The sequence below is a fragment of the Tachyglossus aculeatus genome, chromosome 26 (genome assembly GCF_015852505.1).
Source record: "Tachyglossus aculeatus isolate mTacAcu1 chromosome 26, mTacAcu1.pri, whole genome shotgun sequence".
In the NCBI taxonomy this organism is placed as follows: Eukaryota; Metazoa; Chordata; class Mammalia; order Monotremata; family Tachyglossidae; genus Tachyglossus; species Tachyglossus aculeatus.
In genome coordinates this window covers 394,086-404,558 of record NC_052091.1, presented here as the reverse complement: position 1 = coordinate 404,558, position 10,473 = coordinate 394,086, and the positions used below count along the sequence as shown (strand labels likewise).

Here is a 10,473-nt window from a genome sequence, read left to right as displayed (position 1 = left end):
AATGAACAGGGCCCAGGCGGAACAACAGAAAAATAAAAATATCTGGCTAATGGGGATGGCAAAGACTGCAGCGGCCTCCTGTGCTGCTGGATTGTGGTTGCCTGGGACGGTTTGGCCATCAGGGGGTTTTACATGTAAAACATTTTCATGTGTTCTTGGCCATGTGCTTCCAACTTGTTGCCAACCTGTACTTCCCAAGGGCTTAGTACAGTGCTCTGCACACAGTAAGCGCTCAATAAATACGATTGATTGATGATGTGCTAAACCCTTGCCCTCCTGCTTGCTCATACTCCCGGTCCGTGCGGGGATGAGAGAGTGTGAGTGGCCCTGGGTAAGCTGTCGACAATAAACTAATGATAATTATAGTAATTCTTAAGTGCTTACTATGTGCCAAGTGCGGTACTAAACACTGGGGTAGGTCTGCGTTTGAGAAGCAGTGTGGCCTAGTGGGTATAGTATGGGCCTAGGGGTTAGGAGGACCTAGGTTCTAATCCTGGCTCCACCACTTGTCTGCTGTGTGACCCTGCGCAAGTCACTTCTCTGGGCTTCAGTTCCCCTATCTGTGAAATGGAATTTAAGACTGTGAGCCCCATGTGGTACAGGGATTGTGGCCAACCTGATTAATTTGCACCTACCCCAGTGCTTAGAACAGTACTTGGCACATAGTAAGTGCTTAACAAGTACTGTAATTATTATTAAAGTGATTTGTATCAATCAATCAATCATATTTATTGAGCGCTTACTGTGTGCAGAGCACTGTAGTAAGCGCTTGGGAAGTCCAAGTTGGCAACATATAGAGACAGTCCCTACCCAACAGTGGGCTCACAGTCTAGAAGGGGGAGACAGAGAACAAAACCAAACATTAACAAAATAAAATAAATAGAATAGATATATACAAGTAAAATAGAGTAATAAGTATGTACAAACATATATACATAAATACAGGTGCTGTGGGGAAGGGAAGGAGGTAAGATGGTAGGGATGGAGAGGGGGACGAGGGGGAGAGGAAGGAGGGGCCTCAGTCTGGGAAGGCCTCCTGGAGGAGGTGAGCTCTCAGTAGGACCTTTGTATAAGGTCATGCTGCTGGTGAGGGACAGAGGTGGAATTAGAACCCAGGTCCTCTGACTCCCAATCTTTTTTTTTTTTTCCTTAATTTTCTTCCATGGTATTGGTTAAGTGCCTACTATGTGTTAGGCACTTGTACTAAGAGCTGGGGTGGATCAAAATAATCAGGTTGGGTGCTGTCCGTGTCCCACGTGGGGCTCACAGTGAATCCCCATTTTACAGATGAGGTAAGTGAGATGCGGTGACAGAAAGCAGGCAAAGCAAGATCACCCAGCGGATGTGGTGAAGTGGGGGGTTGGAACCCAGGTCCTTCTGACTCCGTCCAGGCCTGTCCACTGGACCACTCTACCTCCCTAGTGCAAGTCTGCGTTCTCTTGCACTAGGCTATGCTATTTCAATCAATCAATCAATCAATCAATCAATCAATCGTATTTATTGAGCGCTTACTGTGTGCAGAGCACTGTACTAAGCACTTGGGAAGTCCAAGTTGGCAACATATAGAGACAGTCCCTACCCAACAGTGGGCTCACAGTCTAAAAGGGGGAGACAGAGAACAAAACCAAACATAAATCAATCAATCGTATTTATTGAGCGCTTACTGTGTGCACAGCACTGTACTAAGCGCTTGGGAAGTCCAAGTTGGCAACATGTAGAGACAGTCCCTACCCAACAGTGGGCTCACAGTCTAAAAGGGGGAGACAGAGAACAAAACCAAACATACTAACAAAATAAAATAAATAGAATAGATATGTACAAGTAATATAAATAGAGTAATAAATATGTACATACATATATACAGGTGCTGTGGGGAAGGGAAGGAGGTAAGATGGGGGGATGGAGAGGGGGCGAGGAAGGAAGGGGCTCAGTCTGGGAAGGCCTCCTGGAGGAGGTGAGCTCTCAGTAGGGCCTTGAAGGGAGGAAGAGCCATTTCTCTGTATCTATGTATAGATGTTTGTACATATTCATTACTTTATTTATTTATTTTACTTGTACATACCTATTCTATTTATTTTGTTAGTATGTTTGGTTTTGTTCTCTGTCTCCCCCTTTTACCTCCTTCCCTTCCCCACAGCCCCTTGGTTTTGTTCTCCGTCTCCCCCTTTTAGACTGTGAGCCCACTGTTGGGTAGGGACTGTCTCTAGATGTTGCCAACCTGTACTTCCCAAGCGCTTAGTACAGTGCTCTGCACACAGTAAGCGCTCAATAAATACGATTGATGATGATGATTTCTCAATTCCGCCACGCAGTCCCAGGCCTGAGGCTCGCCCCCGCCTCGTCGTTCAGCAACCCTGCCCCGAAATGATTTCCGTCTCCTAAAAGACTACACGTCCCACAGTGCAACGCGCCCGCCATTCAGAGCCGGAGGCTCAGCCTGCGGTACCTCTTCGGGGCTCGAGGGGCGCTGCGGAGCACGGTCTTTCGTCTCCCACAAGGCACCGCGGCGGGGGGGGCGGTGGAGGAGAGGGGAACTCGAACTACATGTCCCAGGGGGCGCCGCGCGGCTGGCTTGGGGCGGACGTTAGATGACTTCCGGAAAACGGCCCCGCGGGGCGGAGCAGCTCCGCTCGGTGACCCCTGATTCGTGGTTCCAGCGAATGGGAGGCCGTTCAAGTCAATAGGAACGAAGGGAGGGGCAGGGACAGGGACAGGGGGCTGCGGGGAACTGGCAGAAAGAATCAGGGAGTTCTCCCACCAGAGATTCCCCGCCTGCGGTTCCCCTTGGAGACTGGAATTTTGCCTAGAGGGGTGACTCCCGCCCTCTTCTGGGGTCACCCCTGGAACTGAAAGACGACTTCAGGGCGCTCCATCTCCCCCCATCTGCCATGTTCCCGGTGAAGGTGAAGGTGGAGAAAGCAGGTACGTGGGGGGGAGAGGTGGGAAGGGGTCATGATCCCAACGAAAGCTTCACACCTTCCTCTCATTCATTCATTCGTATTTATTGAGCGCTTACTGCGTGCAGAGCACCGTACTAAGCGCTTGGGGAGGACACAGTAAGCGCTCAATAAATGCGATTGAATGAATGAGTGATGAATTGGGAATGAATGAATTCCCCCTTTTAGACTGCGAGCCCACTGTTGGGTAGGGACTGTCTCTATATGTTGCCAACTTGTACTTCCCAAGCGCCTAGTACAGTGCTGTGCACACAGTAAGCGCTCAATAAATACGATTGATTGATTGGGTGAGCTACGGATGCCATTGACGCCTGTCTACTTGTTTGGTTTTGTTGTCTGTCTTCCCCCTTCTAGACTGTGAGCCCGTTGTTGGGTAGGGACTGTCTCTGTATGTTGCCAACCTGGACTTCCCAAGCGCTTAGTCCAGTGCTGTGCACACAGTAAGCACTCAATAAATACGATTGAATGAATGAATGAATGACAGGTTGGCAACATTCATTCATCCTCCTCTCCTCGGCCCAGAGCTGGAGATGACCAAAGCCCGGAGCCACCTGGATGCCGTGCTGCAGTGCCTGCTGGAGAAGAGCGACGTGGACAGGTGAGGGGGCAGGGGGCCATCGGGAGAGAGGAGGGACAGGGGTGCGGCCTTCCTGCGGGACTATCGGAGGAGCTCTCAGGCGAGGCTGCGGCCTTTCTCCATCCCCGACCCCATTCCCCTTACCACCAGGGAGCCACTAGAAGATGAAACTGGGAAGACACCCTCAGATGCCCACAGCAAGTGAGTTTTATTCAATCGTATTTATTGAGCGCTTACTGTGTGCAGAGCACTGTACTAACCGCTTGTCCCGAGGGGATGGCGGGGTAGCAGGGACGGAGCTGTGGGTGGCCCAGGGCAGGCCGGAGGAATCTCCCCCACGCCCCGGCCTTCGTTCCCCTGTGGGGGCGGAGGCAGGGTAGGGGCGGGCCAGAAAGGAATCCCGCGTGTCCCCGCCTCGTCACTGAGACGGTAAAGAACTTAACTCTGATTTTCTTTCCAGGGAAATCTCCCCCTCGGCAGCCGGCAAACGGTAAATTTGGAGGAGGGGGTTGCGGAGGCCGCTGATGCGGGGGGGAGAGGGACGGGGCAGAGGAGTAGGGAAGGTTGGTACTCTGGGTCGGTCTCTCCTTCCCCTAGCCCTTCTGCGCGCCTCTCACATCACCGGCGGAAGAAGCGGAAAGAAATGGAGGAGGGGCTCCCCGAGGGGGGACAGCAGCGATCCAGTAAGTCCGGGACGAGGATGGTGGGTTGGTGGGGGGGAGAGGGTGCCCCCAGATCACCCACACCGCCCTCACCCCCCCACTGTTCAGACACACACCGTTTTTGCTGTAGATACCTACGTCATCAAGCTGTTCGACCGCAGCGTGGACCTAGCCCAGTTCGGCGAGAACACCCCCCTGTATCCCATCTGCCGCGCCTGGATGCGAAACAGCCCCACCGTGCGCGAGCGCGAGGCGTCCCCCAGCCCCCCGCTGCCCCTTCTGCCCGAGGACGAGGAGGTGCCGCCAAAACGGGAGGGGGGAGGGATGGAGGGGGCGGAGTCCGCTGTCGGCGCTGACCCCGGCCTGTTCCGTTCGCAGGGGGCCGAGGTGTTGAACGGGAGGAACCGGGACGTGTACAGCCTACCGCCCCCCGTTGCCCCCTGCTCGGGCGGGGAGGTCTCCAGCCCCCGCATCCCTTCTCCCCTGCAGCCGGAGGCCCAGGGGGCCCCAGACGCGGTAACCCCCGCTTCCTCTCCGCGACCGAGGAGAAGGCTGGGGGGCGGCGGGGAGCGGAGGAAGAGGCCGGGAAAGGTTTCTCTAAGGCCATAGGGAGAAGGGTCCCGCTGGAAGGAAGGGGGGCACTTTGGTGATTATCTTCGTTTCCCGCCCCTCGACCAGACTCCGGAGCCGGACCCTTCCATATCCGCCCTCATCCACCGCAACATGGAGCGCTGGAGACTCGTCCGCCAAAGGTCTGTGACACACACACACTCCTCCCTTTTTGGCTCCAAGCCGTCCTTCGTCCCCGCTCCTCCAGCTGACCACAGCAGCCCCCTCCCGCCCCCTTGGCTCCTCCCCCCCGACTCTCCCTTAACCCCCTACCCACCGGGCCTCCCTCCCTCCCTCCCTCCCCCAGATGGAAGGAAGCATCCCAGAGGAACCAGCTTCGCTACGCGGACAGTATGAAGATTCTCCGGGACATGTACGAGCGCCAGTGACTGCTCCGCCCCCTCCCCGCCCCCCCGCCGCCAATAAACTCGTTCCCCGCCCCTGCAGGGGGAGGGGGACACGCCCCACAGCACGCAGTCTGCTCAACGCTTTATTGGGAGTCCTGCGGGACAGATCGCCTTTAGGGGGGTTGGGCGGGGGCGGGAGACCCCCCCAATCGGGAGAGGGGGCGGTGAGGGCTGGCTCAGAATCCCACCCCCCTTCCCCCCTGGCTGCCCAGAGGGACAGGGGCAGCCCGGCCCAAACCCCCTAGGGGGGAGTGGGGGTGGTCCCCTGCGGGCTGGGGCTGGGGGGCCCCTCGATAGCCAGGATCCCTTCGGGGGAGAGGGCCGAAGTCACGCGCGTGCCGTCCACACCGGCGGGCAGGCGGTAGCGGCGGTGAAACTCCCGCGTGATGAAGCCGTGTTCGTCCTGGGGACCGTTAAGGGACGGAGGGCCTTCTCTGACGCCCCTTCTCCGCCGTCTGACCCCCCCCCCCCCCATCACCGCGTGCCCTCGGGCCCCCCGCGGCTCCCTCCGCCAGCCACCGCGTCTCCTCCCTCCCGGTCGGTACCTGCCGCTCCTCGTGGCGCGCGTGCACCTCCACGTGCCCGTCGACCACCTTCACGCTGATCTCCTCCGGGGAGAAGTGCTTCACGTCCAGCAGCACGGAGAAGTGGTCCTTCTGCCGGGGGCGGAGGGAGGAGAGGCTTAGGTTAGGGGGCGGGGCGGGGACGGATGGGGGGGGCGTCGGGTCCCTCGGGGGTCCCTCGGGGGTCCCCCTCAGACCTGGGGCGGGGCGGGCTCGGGGCGCAGCGCCACGCCGGGGGCCCGCAGGAAGGTGGGGCCCAGCCCGGGGACGCCCAGGGCCGCCAGCTCGGCCTCCAGCAGCCCCTCCCCGAAACGCTGGTCGAAGAGGCGGGAGGGGAAGGCCGGGCCCGGGGCGCCCAACGGGCGGCGCAGCCAGGACGGCTGCAGAGTCACGGGGACGTCCATCGGGACACACGGGACCCCTCTGGCTGGCTGTCCGGCTGGCTGGCGTCTCCCACCTCCCGGCCCTTTATAGCGCCCCGCCCGGGGCCTGGCCCTTTAAACTGCCGCATCCCCCCCCCCCCCCCCCACTTTCCTCCCGCCCCCCAAGCTCGGCCGCGGGTCCGGTTTCCCTCGGAGCCCGGATTAGCGGGGCGGAGCATCCCGGAGAGGGCAAGGTGCCCGGGCGGGAGGTGGCGGCCGACAGCGGCCCTGGCCCGGCCCCACGGGGAGCCGGCGGCGCTTGGAGGTCAGTGGTTAATTCTGCCGGCGTGACTCAGTGCCGGGGGGACCGAGGGGGCTGGCCCGGGCTGCCGGGGGCCGGGCGGACCGACTGTCCTGTGACCGCAGGGCTGAGGGCCAGGGGCCGCGGGAACCGGCCTCTCCCCTGCTAATTGTCCTCAAAATAGCCTCCACCTGATCTAGCTGACTGGGGCGGGAGGGGGGTGCTGCTGCTGCAGAGGCCCCCCCCCCCCCCCCCCCCGACCCTGGCCCGACCGTCAAACACCCCCACCTTTTCTCGGAAGGGCAGAGATGCACACCAGTCTCTTCACCAACAGCACCAGCGAGGGCTGAACCGCAGGCAATGGGACCCACAGCATCCAGGAGTGGGGCTGGGCTTTAAGAAACACCTTCCCCACCTTTTCCCGGAAGGGCAGAGATGCACACCAGTCTCTTCAACAGCACCAGCGAGGGCTGAACCGCAGGCAATGGGACCCACAGCATCCAGGAGTGGGGCTGGGCTTTAAGAAACACCTTCCCCACTTTTTCTCGGAAGGGCAGAGATGCACACCAGTCTCTTCACCAACAGCACCAGTTAGGGCTGAACCGCAGGCAATGGGACCCACAGCATCCAGGAGTGGGGCTAGGCTTTAAGAAACACCTTCCCCACCTTTTCTCGGAAGGGCAGAGATGCACACCAGTCTCTTCACCAACAGCACCAGCGAGGGCTGAACCGCAGGCAGTGGGACCCACAGCATCCAGGAGTGGGGCTGGGCTTTAAGAAACACCTTCCCCACCTTTTCCTGGAAGGGCAGAGATGCACACCAGTTTCTTCACCAACAGCACCAGCGAGGGCTGAACCGCAGGCAATGGGACCCACAGCATCCATAGTAAGCGCTCAATAAATACGATTGATGATGATGATGATGATCCAGGAGTGGGGCTAAGCTTTAAGAAACACCTTCCCAGGGCCTGGGGCTCCGGAGCCTCACAGGAACGGGGAAACCACCGCCCCTCCAAGGAGGTCCTGAGGGTGAGGCAGAAGGCCACTTGCCCCAGACAAGGAAACAATCAATCCATCTGTGATATTTATTGAGAGCTTACCGTGTAGAGAGCACTGTACTAAGCGCTGGGGTGAGTACAGTACGACAGAGTTGGCAGACATCTTCCTTGTCCTCGACGGAGGGATTCGGACTCAGTTGCAGGGGCCTCACTCTCCAACCTTCCCAGTCGTCAGCTCAACGACCGATTCATTCATTTATTCAATCGTATTTATTGAGCGCTTACTGTGTGTAGAACACTGTACTAAGCGCTTGGGAAGTACAACTTGGCATTCATTCATTCATTCAATCGTATTTACTGAGCGCTTACTGTGTGCAGAGCACTGTACTAAGGGCTTGGGAAGTACAAGTTGGCAACATACAGAGACGGTCCCTACCCAACAGTGGGCTCACACCCTAGAAGGGGGAGACGGACAACAAAACAAAACATATTAACAAAATAGAATAAATATGTACAAGGAAAATAGAGTAATAAATATGTACAAATATATATACATATGTACAGGTGCTGTGGGGAGGGGAAGGAAGTAAGGCAGGGGGGATGAGGAGGGGGAGAGGAACTTGTAAACTCCCCGGTGCTTAAAACAGTGCTTTAAGTTTGGGGATTAAGACTGTGAGCCCCACGTGGGGCAACCTGATCAATCAATCAATCGTATTTATTGAGACCAGTGAACGCCGAATAAAAAAATGTGATGAGGATGAAGAACTGTAATAAAACAGCCCAGGACGGGGGCTCAGCAGGCCACCCTCCCCCAGCACAGCTCCTGGACCTCACTAACCCTGGGCATGCGTAGCTGAGTCCCAAGGCAACCGGGGCCACCCCTGCCCATGGGGGTCGGGAGTTCCCGGGGCCTTGCTGGTTGGGCCACTGCCCACTCCCCGTAGTGCCAACTGGGTAGCCCACCTCCAACAGAACATGCCAGGGTAGGGAGGCTGGCAACTCTGGTCGGGGGGTGGGAGGTGGTCAGACCCCCAGGTAGGTTCTCCCCAGGGACTGGACAAAGATGGGGACTGGCCATCCATAGGATAGTTATGGATGGGGAGCGTTAGGGTTTGGCCATGGGGTGGGGGGGGAATGGATAAAAAGGGATTCAGCCCATAGGCTGATCCTAACAGGAGGGGGCCGGGGGAGAGAGGAATCCCTCCTTCCTCAATCAGTCAATCGTATTTATTGAGCGCTTACTGTGTGCAGAGCACTGTACGAAGCGCTTGGGAAGTACAAGTCGGCAACACATAGAGAGAGTCCCTACCCAACAGCGGGCTCACAGTCTAGAAGGGGGAGACAGAGAACATTCAAATGTTCCTCAACTCCTTCAAATGTATGTATGTGTATGTGGGTATGTATGTACTTGCGCATGTGTATAGGTATATATTTTTATATGCGTATGGTGGTTATGGATGCATTTGTATGCATGGAAATATATGGAGAGAGAGAGAGAGACATATAATGTATTTGGGAGCTATGTGGGTATATAATGATAACTGTGGCATTTGTTAAGCACTTACTGTGTGCCAGGCACTGTACTAAGCACTGGGGTGGATACAGGTTAATAAGGTTGGACACAGTCCCTGTCCCACGTGGGGCTCACAGTCTCAATCCTCATTTTACAGATGAGGGAACGGAGGCACAGAGAAGTGAAGTGACTTGCCCAGGGTACAAAGCAGACAAGTGGCAGAGGCAGGATTAGAACCCGTGACTTTCGGACTCCCAGGCCTGTGCTGTATCCATTATGCCATGCTTCTTCTCTTACATGGGGGAGTGCATATACGTGTATGTGTGAATATGCATCCAAGTATTCATGTTTCTGCGGGTACTTAAACTGAGCTGCATGTGGGGCAGGGTCCGTGGCTGACCTAATTAGCTCGTACATACCCGGTGCTTAGAATCGAGTTTGACACATAGTAAGTACTTACCGAATAAGTTGGGTTTTTTTAAGTATGTGTGTGTCTATATGTGAGTGTGTGGGCGGGGATGGGTATTTGTGTGCTTGTGGGCATGGATGGGTGTGTGTGTAGTGTGTATGTATGTGTGTATGGGTATGAGTGTGTGAGTGTGGATGGAAAGAACACAGGACGGGGAGCCAGCAGACTCAGATTTAAGTCCCAACTCAGCCAATGGCCTGCTGTATGACCTTGTCATATCTCACTTATCTGGGCCTCAGTTTCCTCATCTGTAAAATGGATTGTGGGCTCCATGTGGGACAGGAACTGTGTCTGATCGCATAACCTTGTATCTACTCCAAATTAAGTGCTTAATAAATGCCATACCTCCGTCTCCAGCCTCTCTCCAGTCCATATGTGACTCTGCCGCCTGAAGCATTTTTCTAAAATATTGTCTGCACACGTCTCCCCTCTCCTCAAATATCTCCAATGATTGCCTACCTGCATCAAAGTCTTCATCTGCTCTCCTTGCTACTTCTCCTCGCTCGTCCCCCATTACACCCAAGCTTGCACATTTCACTCTAATGCCAACCTACTCACAGTGCCCCGCTCTCGTTTCTCTTGCCTTCGACCGCTTGTTCGTGTTCCCCTTCCTATTGGATAGACCACCACTCTCCCCCATGTCCAAAGCCCTACTAAAATCACTTCTTCAGGAAGCCTTCCCTCAGTAAGAAGCAGCGTGGCCCAGTGGACAGAGCATGACCCCAAAGGACCTGGGTTCTAATCCCAGTTCTGCCACTTGACTGTGGTGTGACCTTGGCTGAGTCGCTTAACTTCGCTGGGACTGTTACCTCATCTGTAAAATGGGGATAAAGATTGTGAGCCTCATGTGGGCAGGGACTGTGCCCAAATTGATTAGTGTGTAATAATAATAATAACAGTGACATTTATTAAGCGCTTACTATGTGCAAAGCACCGTTCTAAGCGCTGGGGAGGTTATAAGGTCATCAGGTTGTCCCATGGGGGGCTCACAGTTTCAATCCCCATTTTACAGATGAGGTAACTGAGGCACAGAGAAGTTAAGTGACTTGCCCAAA

At 55.9% G+C, this 10,473-nt stretch overlaps 2 protein-coding genes across 2 annotated transcripts; one reads left to right on the top strand and one right to left on the bottom strand.

Moving 5' to 3' along the window:
* Positions 1 to 2,597: 2,597 nt before the first annotated feature.
* Positions 2,598 to 5,290, top strand: LIN37 (lin-37 DREAM MuvB core complex component). The gene is made up of 9 exons (XM_038766896.1): positions 2,598 to 2,922; positions 3,480 to 3,555; positions 3,685 to 3,735; positions 3,995 to 4,024; positions 4,132 to 4,217; positions 4,327 to 4,493; positions 4,575 to 4,712; positions 4,875 to 4,948; positions 5,113 to 5,290. The coding sequence occupies exons 1-9, from the start codon at positions 2,889 to 2,891 to the stop codon at positions 5,192 to 5,194; spliced, it is 738 nt and encodes a 245-aa protein (XP_038622824.1). The 5' UTR covers positions 2,598 to 2,888; the 3' UTR covers positions 5,195 to 5,290.
* Positions 5,280 to 6,232, bottom strand: HSPB6 (heat shock protein family B (small) member 6). Its single transcript, XM_038766899.1, has 3 exons — positions 5,973 to 6,232; positions 5,758 to 5,868; positions 5,280 to 5,615 (listed from the first exon to the last, which is right to left on the bottom strand). The coding sequence occupies exons 1-3, from the start codon at positions 6,177 to 6,179 to the stop codon at positions 5,454 to 5,456; spliced, it is 480 nt and encodes a 159-aa protein (XP_038622827.1). The 5' UTR covers positions 6,180 to 6,232; the 3' UTR covers positions 5,280 to 5,453.
* Positions 6,233 to 10,473: the final 4,241 nt, after the last annotated feature.

Bases quoted from the DNA above. Each gene is read 5' to 3' on its own strand.
- HSPB6 (XM_038766899.1), bottom strand. From the start codon at position 6,179: ATGGACGTCCCCGTGACTCTGCAGCCGTCCTGGCTGCGCCGCCCGTTG. The intron at 5,869-5,972 runs GTCTGAGGGGGA...CGCCCCCGGCAG, and splicing joins CCGAGCCCGCCCCGCCCCAG to AAGGACCACTTCTCCGTGCT. The intron at 5,616-5,757 runs GTACCGACCGGG...AACGGTCCCCAG, and splicing joins CGCGCCACGAGGAGCGGCAG to GACGAACACGGCTTCATCAC.
- LIN37 (XM_038766896.1), top strand. From the start codon at position 2,889: ATGTTCCCGGTGAAGGTGAAGGTGGAGAAAGCAG. The intron at 3,736-3,994 runs GTGAGTTTTATT...TTTTCTTTCCAG, and splicing joins CCCTCAGATGCCCACAGCAA to GGAAATCTCCCCCTCGGCAG. The intron at 4,218-4,326 runs GTAAGTCCGGGA...TTTTTGCTGTAG, and splicing joins GGGGGGACAGCAGCGATCCA to ATACCTACGTCATCAAGCTG.